Raw genomic sequence first — 21,914 nt, forward strand, 5'->3', positions numbered from 1 at the left:
AATATTTAGTTTAAGCTTACAGATACACATATGCTGCATCTTTTTTGTTTTTTGTCTCCTGACTATTGATACGAGAGAAAGTCATTGATGTTTGAATTTTCTCTTATATTCAGCCACTTGGCTATACTCTATTTTATTTGTGTATTTATTCATTTACTAATATTGTTAAATCTAACAGTTTTTGTTGGATTATCATTTTTTTGTTTGTTTTTTTTTTGGTGTATGACAATACCATACTCAAATAATATCCTTATTTTCTCCTTTCCAACAGTTGTAGCTGTCATTTCTCCTTCATGGTTCAATACATTGTTTAAGTCTTCCAGAACAATATTAAATAATAACAGTAATGCTAAATACTCCAGTTTTGTTGCTGATTTTATTGATATAAAGCTTCTCATTTCCATTATGATGTTAACTGGTAATTCACACTTCTACCTCAGAAATCTTTAATTCATACATCCACATCTTAGGCACAACGTCCTATTACAGGCCATTCTCTTGTTTCCACTACACAGTCAGTAAACCTACAGCCTTTCTCCTAAGTCTTTCTGGCTCTTCTGTTGTCACCTGTCTGAGACGTCCTGGTTGATTTCTTTAGCAACTCTGTCACCAGAACTCCCAGCTCCCTCATTTCCTTTTACTTTGGTCGCAACTGTCCCACAAACAAATCTTCAACCATAAGTGAAGTTTGTGCAACTGTATTCAGATTACTGAAAGAAAAATCGCATAATCTATGGATTTATGCATATAGATATTTATGATCTTGACCTTTAGCAATATTTCTAGAGAGAAGTGCACTTCATTTGAGCAAACTCAACTCTATGTCTCCAGCAAAGGTAGATAAATGAAGCTTTTTAAAAACCTTTTTCTTTACTCCCTGTATCCCAACAGACCTTGACTTCCACTTCCTTTGGCAAAAAGAAGGCCAGAGATAATAAGCCAATAGAAACTAAAAGTTAACTCTGGTTTAGTGTCTTCAGGAGCTCAGATCCTCAGTATAAAAGGGCCAGGTAATTTGGGCAATAGGACATTTTTGCGCCAATTGAAAACTTAACTGTATGTATATGTTATGTGTATCATAACATAGTATTATAACATATAGTATCATAACCTATTCCCTTTACTTAATACAGTATCTATTTTAAACATCCATAACTCTTTTTAAGCATCCCAATCAATTTTCACATCTCCCTCACTCTTCAACGTGACTATAACATTATTTTTTCTTCTGATTACTGAAGTATTGTTTTCTCATTGGGCTTTAAAGAGCTGGAAACCTAGAAACCCAAAGTCTTCTACTCTATCCATCTACCTGTTGAGGACCAGACTTGAAGCAATTATCCTTGCTTCAAGAAAATCAGGCCTAATCTCATCCTGTCTCATCCTATTAGTATCAACCACTAACAACATGCTCCCAGGATATGATAATCACTAGGCTCTCATCCTATGCTCCTGGTATATCTCTGAAAATTATTTTCCTCTCCTACTCTTTTCCTTAGATTTCAGATCTATGATGAACCAGCTCTAAAAAAAATTTCTATTTTATTTGAGCTCTTTATATTAATTCATTGTTTTCTTAATTATTACACTCAGCATTACATGACTGGAGAATTTCCTCTGAGATTCTTACTGATTCCATATGAGGGTTTTCAGCATTTCTTGTAAATATGTTAGTGGCAAGTGGGAGAGAGTGAGTGAAGGGCAGTCAGCCATATGCTTGCTATTTTAGATGAGACTACTTTAAATAATGCTTATTCTTGGTTTAGTTATCTAAAAATAATGTGTATCAATTAGAGAAATTTTGGAAAACACTGAAAATACAAAGAAAACTATAAGTCACCTGAGGTCCTACAATCCAATAGTTTGGGATATTTAATAATATTATATTGAGAATATTTACATAATTAAATCATTCAAAATTATTCAAAAATGAATGTTTTAATTCTCACATACAATTTAACATCACAGATATGTATAGTAAATGCAAGTTATTTATTTTATTATTCAACACTTGCATCATGCAACATCATGCAATATTTTACTAATATAAACAATACTTGCACTCATCTCACATGCTAGTAAAGTAAAGCTCAAAATTCTCCAAGCCAGGCTTCAACAGTACATGAACTGTAAACTTTCAGATGTTCAATCTGGATTTAGAAAAGGCAGAGGAACCAGAGATCAAATTGCTTACATCGCTGGATCATCAAAAAAGCAAGAGAGTTCCAGAAAAACATCTTCTGCTTTATTGACTATGCCAAAGCCTTTGACTGTGTGGATCACAACAAATTGGAAAATTTTGAAAGAGATGGGAATATAAGACCACCTGATCTGCTTCTTGACAAATCTGAATGCAGGTCAGGAAGCAACAGTTAGAACTGGATGTGGGACAACAGACTGGTTCCAAATAGGAAAAGGAGTATGTCAAGGTTGTATATTGTCACCCTGCTTATTTAACTTCTATGCAGAGTACATCATGAGAAACGCTGGGCTGGCTGAAGCACAAGCTGGAATCAAGATTGTCGGGAGAAATATCAATAACTTCAGATATGCACCCTTATGGCACAAAGTGAAGAAGAACTAAAAAGCCTCTTGATGAAAGTGAAAAATGTGACTTAAAACTTGATATTCAGAAAACTGAGATCATTGCATCTGTTACTTCATGGCAAATAGATGGGGAAACAGTGGTTGACTTTATTTTGGGGGGGGCTCCAAAAATCACTGCAGATGGTGACTGCAGTCATGAAATTAAAAGACACTTGCTCCTTGGAAGAAAAGTTATTACCAACCTAGACAGCATATTAAAAAGCAGAGACATTATTTTGCCAACAAAGGTCCATCTAGTCAAGGCTATGGTTTTTCCAGTGGCCATGTATGGATGTGAGAGGTGGACTGTGAAGAAAGCTGAGCACCGAAAAATTGATGCTTTTGAACTGTGGTGCTGGAGAAGACTCTTGAGAGTCCCTTGGACTGCAAGGAGATCCAACCAGTCCATCCTAAAGGAGATCAGTCCTGGGTGTTCATTGGAAGGACTGATGCTGAAGCTGAAACTCCAATACTTTGGCTACCTGAAGAGCTGCGAAGAGCTGACTCATTTGAAAAGACCCTGATGCTGGGAAAGATTGATGGTGGGAGGAGAAGGGGATGACAGAGGATGAGATGGTTGGATGGCATCACCGACTTGGTGTACATGAGTTTAGATAGACTCCGGGAGTTGGTGATGGACAGGGAGGCCTGGTGTGCTGCAATTCATGGGGTCGCAAAGAGTCGGACATGACTGAGCGACTGAACTGAACTTGAACTGACTGAGCTATGAAAAATGTCATTTCTGAATTTTAAAGGATATATTCTTAGAAGTGGAATTATTAGAGTAAAAGGCATTAGCTTTCTTAACATTCAAAATATATATTTCTAAATTATCAACACTTCTTACTGTTTAACTGTTGGGTGGTTGGTTCTCACCAATTTTCATTTAGGGTAATTTTTTTTATAGAGATAAATAATATATCACCTCATTTTTATTTCTCCAATTGTGAGTGAGTTTGAATGATTTTTTAGTGCTCATTAGTGATTTGGTTTTATTTAAAAATTTTTTCTGTTTTGTACTTGTTTTATTTTGTACTAAGATATATTTAAAATATTTTCTAAGTTTGTGGTTTAAAGCCCAGTTTTAAAATATTTAATCAGTACTGTAACTTTATTAAGGCAAAGAGTACTTCCTAGGCAACCCCAATTTTCCCATGCTCAGAAAGCCAATGCTTTCAATTTTTTCAAATATTTCTTTTGATCTTTCCTTCCATAGCTTTAAGTAATACCCTTATATTGCTGTTACTTGCGTTCTTAACAGTATGTTAAATAGGGCTATAGCTCTATTTTCGTATTCCAGATCATCACCCCTACACCACAATCACATACTCATATATGAAAAACTTCCTATTCCTCATCTTCTTAATATAATTTTCATAATATTTGTTAGATCAATATTCAGTGTTTATTATTTTAGCTATGTAAAATGCTACCACAGTCAAGTCATATAGAATACACTAGGATTTCTTTCAAGTATAATTTTTTTGTTTTGCTGAGAGTAAGTAACCATACTGATGGATGTGAAGTGGTATACACCTGTGGCTTTTGTTCTTCTCTATAGATTAGTGATGCTGAGGATCTTTTCATGTGCTTAACGGCTATTTGTAAATCTTCTTTTGAGAAATGCCTATTGAGGCTTTTATTTTTAAATTGGTTTATTTGTTGTTGTTGTTGGGTTATAGAGATTCTTTATGTCATCTGGATATTAATACTCTCACTTTAGCAGATAACTTTTTTAATATTTTCACCAAATCAATGGATTAACCTTTCTTTGTCTTGGGTCCTTTGATGCACCGAAGTTTTAAATTTTGCCAACGTGTATTTAGGGCATCCCAGGTGGCTCAGTGGAAAAGAAAAACATGGAATGGGAAAGACTAGAGATCTCTTCAAGAAAATTAGAGACACTGAGGGAACATTTCATGCAAAGATGGGCTCAATAAAGGACAGAAATGGTCAGACCTTACAGAAGCAGAAGATTTTAAGAAGAGGTGGCAAGAACACACAGAACTATGCAAAAAAATATCTTAATGTACCAGATAACCAGGATGGTGTGATCATTCACCTAGTAAACATCCTGGAATGGGAAGTCAAGTGGGCCTTAGGAAGCATCAGTATGAACAAAGCTAGTGGAAGTGATGGAATTCCAGCTGAGCTATTTCAAATCCTAAAAGATGATGCTGTGAAAGTGCTGCATTCAATATGTCAGCAAATTTGGAAAGCTCAGCAGTGGCCACAGGACTGGAAAAGGTCAGTTTTCATTCCAATCCCAAAGAAAGGCAATGCCAAAGAATGTTCAAACTACTGCACAATTGCACTCATTTCACACACTATCAAAGGAATACTCAAAATTCTCCATGTGAGGCTTCAACAGCCCATGAATCGAGAACTTCCACATGTTCAACTGAATTTAGAAAAAGCAGAGGAACAACAGATCAAATTGCCAGAATCTATTGGATCATAGAAAAAGCAAGATAATTCCAGAAAATCATCTACTTTTGCTTCATCGACTATGCTAAAGCCTTTGACTGTGTAGATCAAAATAAACCGGAAAATTCTTAAAGGGATAGAAATACCAGACCAACTTCCTTCCTTCCTGCAGAAACTGTATGCAGGACAAGAAGCAACAGTTAGAACCAGACATGGAATAATGGACTGGTTCCAAATTGGGAAAGGAGTACGTCAATGTTGTATACTGTCACCCTGCTTGTTTAACTTCCATGCAGAGTACATCATGCAAAATGCTGGGCTGGATGAAGCACAAGCTAGAATCAGGATTACCAGGAGAAATATAAATAACCTCAGATATGCAGATAGGGTTTTCCTGGTGGCTCAGACAGTAAAGAAACCCCTGCACTATGGGAGACCTGGGTTCGATCCCTGGGTTAGGAAGATCCCCTGGAGAAGGGAATGGCAACCCACTCCAGTATTCTTGCCTGGAGAATTTCATGGACAGTGGAGCCTCGCAGGCTACAGACCATGGGGTCACAAAGAGTCAGACATGACTGAATGACTTTCACTCACTCAGTCACTCAGATATGCAGATGACACTACTCTTATGGCAGAAAGCAAACAGGAACTAAAGAGTTTCATGATGAAAGAGCAGAGTGAAAAAGCTGGCTTAAAACTCAGCATTCAAAAAATGAAGATCATGGCATCTGGTCCCATCACTTCATAGCAAATAGATGGAGAAACAATGGAAACAGTAGCAGACTTTATTTTCTTGGGCTCCAAAATCACTGCAGATGGTGACTGCAGCCCTGAAATTAAAAGATGCTTGCTCCTTGAAATAAAAGCTATGACCATCCTAGACAGCATATTAAAAAGCAGAGATGTTACTTTGCTGACAAAGGTTCGTCTAGTTAAAGCTACCTGGATTTGAACCCTGGGTTGGGAAGATGGCCTGGAGAAGAGAAGGGCTACCCACTCCACTATTCTGGCCTGGAGAATTCCATGGACTGTATAGTCCATGGGGTTGCAAAGAGTCAGACATGACTGAGCAACATTCACTTATGGTAGTCATGTATGGATGTGAGATTTGGGCCATAAAAAGGCTGAGTGCTGAAGAATTGATGCTTTTCAACTGTGGTGTTGGAGAAGAATTGAGAGTCCGTTAGACTGAAAGGAGATCAAACCAGTCTATCCTAAAGGAAATCAGCCCTGAATATTCATTGGAAGGACTGATGCTGAAGCTGAAACTCCAATCTCTGGCCACTTGATGCGACGACCTGACTCACTGCAAAATACCCTGATGCTGGGAAAGATTGAAGGCAGGAGGAGAAGGGGACAACAGAGGATGAGATGGTTGGATGGCATCACTGACTCAATGGACATGAGTTTGAGCAAGCTCTGGGGGATGGTGAAGGACAGGGAAGCCTGGTGTGCTGCAGTCCCTGGGGTCGCAAAGAGCCGGACATGACTGGGCGACTGAACAACAACAAAGTATTGCTTTTAAATTCTTCCGGGGTCTCTCTTTCCTCTAAATTATTTTTCTATTTTGTCTTTATGTTTGATATCAAAGACGTTCCTCAGATGCCCTGGTTGTTTATTTTTATTCAAGCGTAGAAACTAAAAAGCTGGTTGCTAGTTCTGTTTGAATGAGTAGTTATTATTGACTGTAAGCTTTAGTGTAGGGCATTCTGGCTGAGCTATTTCAAAGAGAAAGCCTTGCTATTGGCATATTTAGTTCTTTTTTTTTCTAGCTTAATAAATTCTTTATAAAAGAATCTTTCATTTTCCTATCTGGAGAATATAAACCTGGATGACAGTGTTCTAGAGGACTGGTGATTTTGGAGGATATTGCCTCAATATTTAATGTAATCTTAATCTGTTTCCACTATGCCCCTTCACCCTCATCAGTGCCTGCAGTTCACCAACCCAACTGCCGTCAGTTACATCCTCTTCAGGGAATAAATATACAATCTCTGCCTTAGTTGTAGAACAACTGCACTGTTGGTGGATATTTAGAAAACGATTTTCAAGAGAACTTGGTGTTTTTAATTCTACTTTCACTCTCATTAAAAAAAAAAAGAAATCACTGTTGTCACTACCTGCAAAACATGCTAGAGGTTCAGTGATACAAATCAAGGTGCTTGCTTTTTAACTGCTCTTACTTCTGGCTTAGAAACCACTTTCTCATTCAGTCGCGTCTGACTCTTGGACACCATGTGAATTGTAGCCCACTAGGCTCCTCTGTCCATGGGTTCTGCCAGTCAAGAATACTGGAGCGGGTTGCCATTTCCTCCTGCAGGGGATCTTCCCGACCCAAAGACAGAGCCTTGCATCTTGTTCGTCTCCTGCACTGGCAGGCAGGTTCTTTAACGCTGAACCATGCGAGAAGCCCTCCACTTTCTCAGGCACACTGAATTAGTTTCTGCCTGCTGGCCTGCGGGATTTTATTGCTACTGGTATTTCTTTCAGTTTCTTTACTTTTTATTTTATTTTTTAAGAAATCCCTTGACTAATATTTTTACGTAGCTTAAAAGGAACAATGATTAAAGTGTGCATTCAACCTGCCATATTTTCCTGGATATCTGTACTTTAATTTTTAATGGCAAATGGGTAGTTTAAATTCTTATCAAGTCACTGAACTTCTCCTTTGCCAACTTTTCTATTGCATATACTTTTTAAAAGTATTCTTTGAGATTTCTCATTTTTATTCCTTTTAGCTTATTTTTAACAAGCTAAAGTGTTTACAACTATGAGCCACATTTTGAGATACAATTTGAGCGAAATATTCAAACTAACTTTTCCTCAAACATAAAGCTTCTTTTCTCAACAATATTGATTTGTTCCATACTCAAAGACTTCTAGTGTTTCTTTATAGGATAAAGTTCTAGTATATGCTAGTCTGATTTGACTAAGAATTCAGAGTATGTATTCATTTTCCACATTATTAATTATTCTAACTTTCTAATTCTCTCCCCACCCCCATATTTTTGTAATACTTACCTATTTTTTTAAGATTTAAAGATGAATTTCAATAGTTGTGCCAAAAATTTGTGTAGATTTTATTGCACAAATTATTACATATAACAATATATAATTTATATGTATATATATGTAATATATTAACTAAGTACATGATTTCCCCTTTTCTTAAATTTGCAAATGGCCGAAAACCTTGCCTTCCATGGTATGTGAGTGAAAGTCATGTGTTTTTCCCTTCCTTTCCTTACGACTGTCTTCCCTCAGCACTGTCTAGTGATTATGGAGGCAGGTGTCAAGGTGATGCCTCCATCTGCCTGAACACCTGAGTGATAACAACGAGCCTCTCTGTAGATCTGCAGTGAAAATATAGCAAGAAGAATAAGTACTTAAAATTTTTGAAAGCTACTGAGGTTTAGGGCTTGTTTGGTTCCCTGCATAATGTAGCCTACCCATAAATAGAGTATTATGTTAATTATATCAGCTAATTTGGGAGATCTAGGACCATCTATGATATATCCACTATTGAGTTCATTACTATCAAGAAAAGCATGGCAGGAGTTAACTGTTGCATTATTAAAGTTCTTTGAGTTGACTCTGTTGGCCAGCCCCATATCAATTCCTTTTTCCACTTTGTGCTTTTTTAAATCAAATTAGGCTTGAAGATCTGTTTTCCGGATAGTTTCCAAGGTTTGGGTAAAGGGCTATGCTTCCCTAGATCCTGTATTAAACCGAGTCTGGGCACAGACTTCATGAGGTAAACTGCCTTCTTAAGAGTTCGACTTTTCTACCTTTCCTCTTGATACACTCCCCCGGCCCTACCATGTAAGATCCATGCCTCTAGAAGGAAGTCCTTGCAGAAATCTTTTCTGAGAAAGACTCCTGCCTCAACTTTCTATCTCAGGTCACAGCTCTCTGTGGTTTCCTTTCAAGTCACAAGGACTGAAGGAGGCACCAACTCAAGACAGTCAAGGCTGAGTCTACCTGTGTGCGGGAAGGGCACAGAAAAGCGTAAAATGTGGAAACAATTTAAAAAGTTTTCCACACAGACCCTGGGAGATCCGCGGAGGCAGAGGTGCACACGTTCTCTGTGCGTGAAAATGAACGGATGTCTGCCCACTCTTGTGGTGACCAGCGCTATTTCTTCGGGGTGTACAGCTAGGGTGCGTTCCCGAGCTCCCCTGCACTCAGGGTGGACCATAGAACGTGGGGGAAGATAGCTCCAGATCTAGTCTCCAAAGCTTCTCTTACTCACTGCTCATCTTCTAGTCAGATAAAATGGAAGACTCCAAGCTGATGCTAAGGGTCGAGCCTCTGGATGAAAGGAGCCTGAGTTTTCCTGGCCAACCCATTGGACTGACTCTGAGTGACACATAAACTGCTATTATATTGTGTACTGATTCTTGCAGTTATGTGTTGTAACTGTTAGACTATCCTGACATACAGTGAACAGTTACAAATAAAACTGTGTGTTTTCTAGAGTAAATCCTTTGCAGGGTGGGGGTGAAAGGAAGCATAGTCTGTGTTTACGCAGTATTAATTAGTTTGCAATACTTAATTGGATGAATATGAAAAAGTCATATAATCATGTTTTACCTAAAAAAGAATAGAAACTGGCTTACTTGATGGGCTATTTTAATATTAAGTGATAGACAAAATCTGAGAAATATGAAGTAATTTTATTATAGTCTATGGATGCTTCTCTTTTGCAGTTTCCAACTCATTAAGATTCATAACTCATCTATAATCATATTAAAGTACTGTTGTTTGAGACTTCCCTAATGAGTTAAAAATTAAGAAAGTAAATCTCTTGTATTCAGTTACTTATGCTCACTCACTTGTATTAAGCAGCAGCAATACTTTCATACAGAGGAACTCTTCCTGGCTGACTTGAAGCTTCACAAACTCCTGTGGGATCTGCCACATGGTAAGGCACAAGGAATAGAATGACGACTCCTTCATCCGCTGTCTTGCACCACACACAACATACAGAAGAAAAAACAACAGGGGAAAAAACCACACACAGGGTCTTAGCTAGTTTATGTAATTCATGAGAGATTATGAGTTTTAGTTATTACCTGATTTATTGAACACGACTTTTTATAAACAAACTCAACATTTGGAATTTTAAATGTCTTCTAAATTTACTCACACTAATGGATTTTGAGGTTAAAAACTTTTGAAGCTAGAAGTTTATTTTAAACTCACATTAACTAAGACTAATGTTGCTATTCACTTTTACTATCACATTTAAAAAAACCTAACCCAAGAAAGGACAGCAAAGTTGTAGCAGTTAAAAATGTGGTGCTGAGAAACACTCAGAAAATATTTATTTACTGATTTTTTTTTCCTTGTGGATAAAATATATAAAATTTTGTGTGCAAACCAATGTGAGAATGAATTCAATTCACAGAAATTGAATAGTGTAGAATACTTCAGTGCATTCAGTTTAGAATATTCATGTAAAATGGCTGCACTGTGAATGATTTTAGAGGAAATATATGGTGATACAGAAAAGAGAACGTTAGCAGCATTAAAAATCGACAAGACAAACATGAATTCTTAATACTGAGGACATTTACTTAAGGTATTTCCTCAGTTATGTACTGTTTTGTAATATCTGCACTAGTCAAAGAAGTTATCAGGAATGGTGGGAAAAACAAGGCAAAACTAGATTTGACTCAGGAGAGATAAAATTAATCCCAACCATCACTTGGATTCTTTGGCAAATTATTAAGTCTCCTCTGCCTCAGTTTTCTGAACTGTGAAATAAAGGGTGCTTATTCCTTACAAATTTCAAGTGACTGTGGGATAAAATAGAATAACATATATGAAAGTTACCTGCAATCTGTAAAGACTTATTCTGAGTCAACAGTCCCTATTAGGACAGTACAAATACTTTCATGAAAAGATTCTTATTCAGTTTAAAGTTGTATGTAGAAAGTTAATTATAGTAATTCCAATATAATCAAGCAAATTGGATTCAATTTTATTATCTTTTAATGTTTTAAATAAATTACCAGTCTAATTTATCCTCTAGGAAGACAAATAATATTTTTACTTTTTGAAGGTAAGTCAATACTTTTAAGCAAAAATATTTCTCTTTTTCTTCATTATCTTCATTACTGCCAATGTAAAAACTTTAATTTGATAAGCTAAACATTTATTTGGTCTTTAAGAAGACCAAATGTATTTCTTGATACATTTCTGAAGTTTGGTAAGAAATTTTTATTTGTGACAACTACTATATATTGAAATAAAAGAAAAAGTTCTAAATATCAAATCACTGATGATACATTTTTACTAATATTGTCAGTTCAAGTTATATTTTGGGGTAGTTCTGAGAAACACTTCAGGAAAATTTTATTATTTAGGACTCTAGGTGTATGATCATCTACTGAAATGTAGTTTTCAAGATTATCCTGCATATACACTTTTGATAATAATAACAACGAAAGTCAAGTTACTACTTACTCATTTAGTATTAGATCAGGCGCAAAATATAGCATCTGTCCACTGACATGCTTATAAGATCTCCATCCTAGTCCAAATACCATTAAACTCATCCAAGAATACTGGATGAGAGTTATCTGGTCATCAATATGTAAGTTCCGAAAACCTACAAAACAAATTTAAAAATAGAATGATCACTGTATCAAAACCTGAAAAATAAACATTTGAAAACAGATGTAAGTAGGATATGCACCAATACCTTGGCCACCTGATGCGAAGAGCTGACTCATTAGAAAAGATCCTAATGCTGGGAAAGATTGAGAGTAGGAGAAGGGGGTGACAGAGGATGAGATGGTTGGATGGCATCATCGACTCAATGGACACGAGTTTGAGCAAAACTCTGGGAGATAGTGAAGGACAGGGAAGTGTGGTATGCTACAGTCCATGGGGCTGCAAAGGGTTGGACACGACTTAGCAACTGAACAACAAGGGTAAAGTTTTCAGTCAAAATATTTACATACACACAAAAAATCAGGAAATAATAATAATAAAGTCAGAAAAAACTAAAAAGGACAAGAGACTGGAATTCATTAAAATTAGTCATTGTGATTTAGCATTTCTGGGAACTCGCTAATTAAATCAAACATGTATCATTCATTCATGCAACATTTATTTATGGAGAGTCAATTATGGACCAGGCACTGTGTTAAAACGCTGGGTTACAAAGATGAGTAAGACAAAACCCTTGCCCTTAAAAGAATCCTAAAAGATAGAGAAGGTAAGAAGGAACCCACCAGGCAGTAGAGAGAGTAGGAAAACTGCCCCAGACAGAGACAACACCTGAGCAGAAGGAAGTCAGACTGCTGAGGAATCGCAATTCTCTGGGATTTAAACATAAATTGGGTTTATTTTGTAAAACCACTGTTTTCAGCTTTGCCACGTCTAATTTTTCTTGCACAACTCTTAATTAAAGTTTGAGTGGATTCCATAGGTTTCTGATCACTTTTGCTTTCTGAAACTTAATCCAGTTTCATTTTAAACTCCCATATGACTTAAGAGCTTTAGAGTCTGTATGTATGTGGGGGTGTGTGTGTGGGGGTGTGTGTTGGTGTGTGTGTGTGTGTGGGGTGTGTGTGTGGGTGTGTGTGGGTGTGTGTGTGTGTGTGGTGTGGGTGTGTGGGGTGTGTGTGTGTGGGTGTGTGTGGGTGGGTGTGGGGGGTGTGTGTGTGTGGTGTGAGTGTCCTGGTCTTTCACACCTTCACAACCTCTCCCTTTTAGGCCTTTCTCTGGTTTTGGTGGCAGGGAAAGAATGGCAGGAAAAGGGCAAAGGTATCTTGACTTACATAGTCAGCGTTTTTTCCCCTCTCTTTCCAATTCTCTTTTTGCCCGTTTGGGGAAAAATAACCAGTTCAGCACTGATAACATAAAGGAGGGTAAGGCAAAGAGATGTTTGGAGGTGTGGGCTGGTGTTGGATCATGGGTGGTCTTGCACACCTATGAAACGGCAAGGGGAGTGATATAGCCTAATTTACGCCATGCGCGGCTCACTGGTAGCCACATGGAGGATGTGTTCAAGGGAAAAGGTCTGAAGTTAGGGAGAGGAGTTGGGAGCTATTGCCAAAGGCCAGGAGAGAGATGATAAAAGCTCAAAATAAGTCAACAGGTAGGAGTAGAGAAGATAGAGCACATAGGAGAAAGTTTTAAAGAGTAAAATGAAAGAAGTGGGCAACTGACTGTATATAGATTGGAAAAAGAGGAAGTCAAACAGATGTTTCAGTTTTTACTTAGATGGTGCATGATGATGATAACAGCATTACTGAGACAAAATAAAGGAGCAAAAACAGGTGAGAGAGAAAATAGTAAACTTTTGACCTGTTTGAGGGACCAATGGAAGATCCATTTGCATAGGAATTAGAGGTGTGGGGAGATATCGAGCAAAAGATATAAAACTCTTAATTATTTGTACTTGAGTACTTGAAACAGTAAAAGTGGATGAAATATTTCATTAAAGGTATAAAGAAAACAAATATTTTGGTAGGATCATCAACCATGTTCCATAAACCTTTTCAAATAACATCTATTCTTTCTAAGACTGCTAAAATCCACTTACAAATGACCTATTTCAAGAGTCAAACTTAATTCCTTAGATCTCAAGTGTAAAAGAACTATATTTCCTGATTTGGTTAATTATCTCAAAATAGAAAAGGCTATCTTCCCTTCATGTACTTCCTGCTATTCCCATCTTCGTATGAATAGCAGGAAGACTACTCTTTTCTTCCTGGAAATTCTTAGTCGCAGAGGGCCCGAAAGCATCCTCAGCACATACTCATAATCAGCGGTACCGCAGCAGGTATTTGCCCTTTGGAGGCGGCGGGCCTCTCCCGTGTTCACCTTTCCCCTCCCTCCGACTCCCCGTCTTTTTTTCCCTCTGTGTGAACAGTTTCCCATTCTTTGCAGTTTGGTCAACCAACCTACAAAAGCAAGTACCCTACCTTCCCACAAGGAAGCTGGCTAAGGCCTCTGGTTCCCTGGGCTTGTGATCTAGGTTTGATCCATAGAATACCTACTATCTGGACTTTGAAGCAAAAAATAGTAAAACAAAGGTCAAGATACGGTTAGGCTTATTTATGATGGTGGTGGTGCCTAATGACAGCGGGATCCAATGGGATCATTTGTGATGCTTGTCTTGGCCCTCCAGAGAGACCTTGGTTTCTGCTTACTCTTCAGACTTGTCCTTCTATTCAGTGAATCCCTGACGTCTTTTCAGAAAATCATGTTTTTCTTTTTTGTTTGGTTTTGATAACAGGATGTTTTTGGTTTTTAAAACTTAGTAGAGTTGGTGTTTATTGCTTACTTCCTGACTGACTTAGGTGCAGAAAGACTCTAAAAAACTAGCCAAGAAAAACTTGGCATGCAACTTTCATAATTCTCTCTTTATTTTCATGTCATACATGCATCTTGAAGTTCATGTTTATATATTACTTGTTTTTTTAAAATTATAAGTCACTCAATACATCTAGTACAGAAATGCCACTTGTAAACTGCATACTTTATAGGCTTTAAAAAATGGGTAATTACTTCTTCCATTAAGCTTAGGATCATTTGATAAGAGATAAATAATAAAGTTTCCTAATTCCTGAAAAGCAAGACTCCCTCAAGGGAGGCACATATAGACTTGGCTTATTTTTGGTATGTTATAATAGAAAAGGTAAATCTTGGTGAAATAAAATATAAAATTACCAATATTTATAGCAGAAAGTATACCCTTTCTATGTAACAGAATGAAAAAAAAAATCAGAAAAATAGCTTTATTTACTCCCCCTTTAAGTGTGTTTATCTAAGTGTACAATGTTAAATTGACTTTAACATGCTTAGTATAGAAGTGCAAGTTTTTTAACCATTAACTGTAATATCATTCATTACTTTATACTGAAACAAAGACGGGAACACTGAGATCAAATTCCCATTGATGATAATGATCAGGTAAACTCAGTACATTTGAGATGAGGATCAAAATGAAAACCTTCACACAGAGAAGTGATGGATGACCCATAATTGTGTTCAACAAGTAGTAAAGAAAAATGCTCTTTCCTTTTAAGTGACTTGACCTGATAATTTCTGTCACAAACTGTCCAACCCTTAATGCCTAAAACAAATTGAAAAGAAAGTGTACGGTGACACCTAGTCTACATGACCTTCTAGGTTCTTCTGGCTTAATCCCAAAGATTTGATAAAATATACCGGTTGTGCTCCTGTAAAAACTGTCATGTACTGAAATAGTTCATCTCTAACAGGGAAGAGCATCAACTATCTCAGCATCTTCCCACAAAAACTATGAACTTTGAGGAACACAAGGAAGCTTCATCACAGCAAGTGTAATCACTACCATACGTTTGACGACCTTATGCATAAATGCGAACTAGATGTGCAAAGATTTAAGGCAGTATAGTTCTCAAAAAACTAAGGGACTTTTGACTCAGTCTGGGGAGGCTTGGGGAAACCTTCCTAGGGCAAGCTGATTAGCATCCTGAAGACTAGTTAGGGACTAGCCAGGTGGAAACGTAGGAGAAACAAAGGGCCACCACGTAAGGAAAACAAAGTGGATGAAGAAAGGCTGGAAATTGAGCAAAGAGCTTTGTGGGAACCAAGCCTCAGAGGTGCTTGAAGTGGGAGAGTGAGAGAGAATGTAAATCCAGGAGCCGGAAGGACCTGAAATATTAAGGCTAAGAAGTTTGATGTTCTGGAAAGGGAAGGGAATAATGTAACAGATTATAATTGCTTTTGAAAAGATGATCCTAGTGGCAGAATTGAGGACTGTCTGCGGGCAGTGTGAACTGTGATAATAGTGTCAGTCGGGGGCTGTGACTGAAATCTAGGGGAAAATGATAAGGACTTAAAATAGCCCAAGGTAGTAGCAGGGTAAATAGCATGTGTAATGAATCATACATATAATAAGCAGAGTTGACAGAGGTGAAGGAAAAAAGTGAGTGAAGGATTATAACCTAGATTTGGTCTGCAGTGCCATTTCAAGATACAGAGAAAGGTCTTAGGCTTATGGAGTAGAAGGTCATCCTGGCTTGGAAGTTCATTCAGGTGGAAATGTATAATAAGCACAAGAAATATATGGTCCAATACTTCTGTAGAGGATCTAGGTTGTCACCATGTTAAGTAGGAATCATGAGAATATAATGGGAGCTGAAGAAAGGCTGTAAGTGAGCACATCCAGCCTTGCAGACTGAAGAACTACTGGAATAGAAGATGGAACCAGGAAATGCCAAATTCATGGGAGAGCAAATCCACAAAGGAAATGGAAGCTGTGTAAATCGAGAGAAACATATCTGCCTGCAAGGGAATGAACGCTACAGGAAGAGTTTCGGCAAGACATGGCTACTTCGTCATGGCTTCATGCGAAACATGGTAAGGGCTGAAAGTATTCACTGATTTGACAAAAGATTTTGGTGACATTGGCAATAGTAGTTTCAGTGGAATAGAATATTAGAAAATCATGCTTTAATGTCTTCATGAAAATACTATCAAAGCCCAAGTTTACTCCAAGAGGGCTAATCTCATTTCTTTTCCATCACTTTTTTTGGGAGAAGTAGTTTAATTTCTTCATTTGATTTGGGGAGAGAGACAAAAATATTTTGTCATGCATGAAATGGCTATCAGTGACTCAAAAGATATTTTGGCATGCTTCAAAGGTAAAAAACCAGGCAAAGGACTGTTCTAGTCTTCTGATACTGACAAATGCAAGTAGTCTGACTGAGAAGTAAAATATGCTTACAAATGTCAAAGCATTGGCCTGAATATTTTTTTCCAGTAAATAAATAGGAGAATCAAGGCAAATTTTATGCAAACGAAATATTTCTCCTGAACCTCTCTCTCACATCAATTATGCTACAATGTATTCTGCTATAATACACAGAATAAAGAATAAGGATGACATTGGAACGAGTACTTAAACATTTGGTATCCAGAGCCTACCCTGACTCAGCCTACAATGTACACCTCTAAATTTACTTTCTGCGATTCTCTCCAATGTAATTTTCTCAGTGGTTTCTTAATTCTTGGATGATGAAACCCCCAGAATGCCAGTGGTGTCTGAGAAACCATGTGCACAATATAATCTCTCAGTCAGCAACTATTAACAATTTTAATTACTAGACTGTGGGGGGAAGGTATGATAATATTTTTATGTTACTAAGGGACCTTCACTTTTGAACCATTCTTATGCTGGTCTAATTCGTTGTTCACCAAACACACCTCATGATTCCCTTATTTTACACCATCAGTCACACTCTTCCTTCTATCCAGAATGCTTTCTCTTCTTAACACTATTTATCAAAGTCTCACTTCTCCTTCATGGTGTACTTTAACTGATTCCTTGTCTCTGGATCCTCCTCTTGTCCCTAAAGCTGAAAATGTTCTTCTGTCCCCATTTTTTTATATCTGTACCTTACATCACTTTCACATGCTACTACAGTTGATCTTTGAATACCATGGATTTGAACATGGGTCCACTCACTCACGATTGTTTTTTAGTACTATAGTCTTACATGATCCATGGTTGGTTGAATCTGTGGGTGCAGAACTGGTCTAACTTATTACTCACCAAACATACCTCTTGATTTCCTTATTTTACAGTATTAGCCACACTTTTCCTTCTATTCAGAATGCTTTCTCTTAACTACATATGATTCTTGACTGCTTGGACAGTCAGCGCCCCTAATTCCCTCGCTGTACTAGGGTCAATTGTATAGTGGTTTGGGGCTTCCCTGGTGGCTCAGATGGTAAAGGATCTTCCTACAATGCAGGAAACCTGGGTTCGATCCCTGGGTCAGGAAGATCCCTTTGATAAGGAACTGCTATCCACCCCAGTACTCTTGCCTGGAGAATTCCATGGACAGAGGAGACTGGTGGGCTATAGCCCATGGGGTCACAAAGAGTCAGACACTACTGATTGACACTTTCACTTTTTTGAGTATCTTTCATTCCACTGTTTTGAATGTTCCTTAACACAGGGAATACATCTTGCTCATTTTTTAAATTTTGCAAATACTATGCTACTTCAAGTTTCAAAAAGGAAAACATTACCCATGGAAGTTAGAGCCAAATGTCAATGTAAAATCATTCATACGTAGACACAATATCTCAGAGACAATGTATCCTCAGAGATCACTTGTAAATGTACTGTCACGAGGCATATTTTATGAGTCTCCATTAAACAGAAAAACAAAGATATTTTTGAAATACTATGGTAAAGATGTCAGATATGCTGTGATCACTGTAACCAGTCGAAGACAAAAGAAGAGCAGTCCCTAAGCAGGCTGCACAAGACCTCTTGGGGGCTTGAAGACACACGCCCTGTGGTTCTCATGCGTGCTGACACCTTGGTAATGATTATCAGCCTGCATCTGATCTTTTTCTCCCCTAGAGAAATGTTTAAAATTATCTTTTTTTTCTTTGCAAAGTTAAATGGCATTGGTTTATCTGGATAAACATATATACCCAAGGAATTTTAGGTCTTGAACAAACACTACATACAGTGTTTTCACTTCAAATCGCTACAGGTCTACTGTTCAAATGAGCCTAACCAGGCTCACAACACAGGATATTGTGAATAAGTGTTGTCGTTGTTTAGTTTAGGGCCATGATTCCCTACCCTGGAGCTTCAGGGCAGATTTCTCTTCTCTGATGCCTCAGAAGGCCTGAAATCTTATCTTAAGCTCACTCCCAAATACACTTTCTGTTTGTGAAAGAACTGCCTGATCTACCTACATGATTTCCGAGCAATATTATTTTTTCCACTTTAAATAAGTAAACTATCAATAAGCTTCATTAACTAAGTCCATCTTTCACGACCAATAACACTGTGAACGAATAGATGAAATAAGTTTCCCTTATGCACAGAACTGAGGACCAGGGGCAAGGATGTGCTGCACCACCCTGCAATGCCATCAGGAGCCCAGCCTGCTGGCTTCTCTAACACTACCGTGTAATGGTTACATCTTGCACAAAGAAATATGCAATAGACATTTCTCGAGTGACTCACATGAATAAAGCTGGAAGTTTCTGAGCAGCTAGTAGCTTTGAGCGCAAACTGCTATACACGTGTCCTTCTGAGTCCTCTCACAGAGGTCAGTATGGTCACTCTGCTTCACTGACTTGAACATTCATTCAGAATTCAGACCATGAAAATATGCTTTAAAAGACCATGGGCCACTCAGTACTTTGATAATTTTAATGTTTCCCTTATTATACAGTTAATGAAAACAACATATGTAATACTGGTGATGCCATCATTCTTGTTTACTTATACACAAATTACATTTTGCAACATTAAAAAAGTTGCCACCAAATGCAATGTGAAAATTTTCTCTCTTTTGGAGGATGCGTGGGGATCAAAACTCTAGACAGACAGTTGTATTTCAACTTAGGAGACTCAATTAGTTTTTTTCCAAATGAATAAATTATCTTTGTAATTATAATTGGTTATTTTCTAACTTTGCCAAATGATAATAGTCTTTTTTTGACAGTAGAGACTACAAAGTGAAAACAAAAGAAATATGAGCTATGTCAACAAAAATCAAAGAAAGAACCTTACCAAACAACAGAAAAACATGTTTAAACACATAAACACTCATATTTTAAAACTGAAAAAGTTTGCCAATGTTATTGTAATATTTTAATTTAATAAAAATCTATCAAATTTGATAACCACTTTACAGTAAACTTTAAAAAAATTTAGAACTTTCTTAATAAAAAAAAATTACCTGTCCAAAGCCTTTCAACAAGAGTGAAGCTAATAAGAACCTGGGTATTTTGATTTTTGATGTTACTTTATCTTCATTAGAATAATAAGTTTAATTAACTTTCTCAACATGTATTTTTTTAAAGAGTCAACAAACAGGAATCTACTTTTCTTTCTGTCGCGTGTAAACTTGACTTTTCAAAAACAATTCATCTATTATATTTCAAACCTTTCAGGCAGAATAACAAAAATAGTATTAAGGCAAATTGGGAAATGAAATCTTTTTTTTACAAAAAAGGCTATTAAATTTACTTGGAGACTAAAATGTATAATATGTTTAATTCTTGATCAGATATTGGAAAAATAAACTAGTCTAAAGGAGTATAAGGTTACTATCAGTGTGAAGAGAAAATAACTTTAAAAAAGGCTTTATTTCTAATTATGGGATTAATGCCTCCACAAGGAACTGTGTACATGGATGTGAAATTGTTTCAGTCATGTCTGACTCCGTGACTCTAAGGACCGTTGCTTTTCCAGCCCCTCTGACCACGGGGTCATCTAGGCAAGAATACTGGAGTGGGTTGCCATGCCCTCCTCCAGGGGATCTTCCCAACCCAGGGATGGAAGCCGCATCTCTTACATGTCCTACACTGGCAGGTGGGTTCTTTACCACTAGCGCCACCCGACAAGTAATTACTACCCATATATTAATCTCAGCTCTGCAGTCCAAGGTTTAGCAGGTGAGAACTACATCCCTGTAATTCTTTCAGTCTCCTGGCTCCTATGCAACTGTGCTGAGGGAGCAGAAGTAACTAATAAAGTGACTAAAATTCTTTCATGATGACATAATTTAAATTCTCACTTTCTGGGTATAAATTCACAAGAATAGTGACTGGAGGTTTCTCTGTGTCCAAATTATTTCTTCTAGGTTTAGCAATTTTAATTCTTAATTGACTTTAGATACTCTGCTACACTCAGAATACTATTTTTATTTGTTATATGAATAGATACATTCAGTTTTATTTTCAACCACATGAGGTTGGTTAAATTTGGATTTGGAATGAACTAGACATTTCTGAGAAGATGGTCAATTTGTCTTTTTCTGAACTATGATACTATCTAGTAGATAATACAGAGTTATACTATTCCTTAACTTCTTCATATATGTAATTCTTGATTCATCAATAAGACTCAAAATGTTATCTATGTCTTTTTTATTTCCAAAGCACACATTAGTGTCCTAGACAAACAGTATATAATATAGGGTCCTAGATAAATATTTTGAACTGCTGAAACACACACGACAACCCCCTGTTTATACTCCATTTAATTTATTGCATGGCCTGTTTTATTTAGCCACCCACTAGTATGAAGCCATAGTAAAAATTTTTATTATGTGCTATTATATGCAAATTATTATTACCTGGCAGTGACTTAGACCACTTGACCACTGAAAGAAGTTGTCTCTCGCCAAGCTGATTCAGACTTGTCAGCAGAGAGCTGGAAGTATCAGGTTTGGTGTTGTCATGTCCTGCATAGACTACATCTGGTTCAATGCTCATGAGCAAGTTGATCAGCGGGGGAAACAACTGCAACTCTTGACTTGGTGAAAAAGTGATTCTCTGGCTTAGGGCTTGACTTTCATTTGGAATACCCACCGGCTGTGGGAGGGCCACGGCATCCAGTGTTCTCATAACTCTAACTTTATTGAACTTTTTAAACTTTCGGCCTACAGAGAAGAAAAAAAAAAAAAGAAGAAGAAGAAAGGAAGATCATGTAAATACATAGAAGCTAAATAGTCCAGCATAAAATTATTTCTAATGTCTTAAAATTACAGCATTATAGGTTTTGGTATCAGTCTAATACAATGAGACCTACTAAGTAAAAATGTTAAGTCTCAACAAGGATTAAAGAATTAATTACAACAGCATTCACTGGATAGGCTTGGGTAATTACACCAGTATCCAAGGCAAGGTTATGGAGCTTTACAGTAAAAAAAAACATGTAGAAAAGACAAATGGCTCTTTGTAGAAACTAAGCTGTTTTGGGGGCTTCCCAGGTGGCGCTAGTGGTTAAGATCCCGTCAGCCAATGCAGGAGGTGCAGTCCCTGGGTCTAGAAAATCCCCTGGAGGAGGATACGGCAACTCACTCCAGTATTCTTGCCTGGAGAATCCCACGGACAGAAGAGTCTGGTGGGGT

General features: G+C 37.3%; 1 protein-coding gene across 2 annotated transcripts in view; it reads right to left on the bottom strand.

The window, feature by feature from the left end:
• The window catches only part of PGR (progesterone receptor), a 128,067-nt gene that overhangs the window by 20,462 nt on the left and 85,691 nt on the right, over positions 1–21,914 (bottom strand). For both annotated transcript variants that reach the window (XM_065943784.1, XM_065943785.1), the window contains exons 4-6: positions 21,138–21,443; positions 11,485–11,629; positions 9,849–9,979 (exon numbers count right to left, since the gene is read on the bottom strand). In XM_065943784.1, the coding sequence (XP_065799856.1) occupies positions 9,849–9,979; positions 11,485–11,629; positions 21,138–21,443 (582 nt within the window). The remainder of the gene's footprint in view (positions 1–9,848; positions 9,980–11,484; positions 11,630–21,137; positions 21,444–21,914) is intronic.

Source organism: Muntiacus reevesi, chromosome 9 (assembly GCF_963930625.1).
Source record: "Muntiacus reevesi chromosome 9, mMunRee1.1, whole genome shotgun sequence".
NCBI classification, from domain to species: domain Eukaryota; kingdom Metazoa; phylum Chordata; class Mammalia; order Artiodactyla; family Cervidae; genus Muntiacus; species Muntiacus reevesi.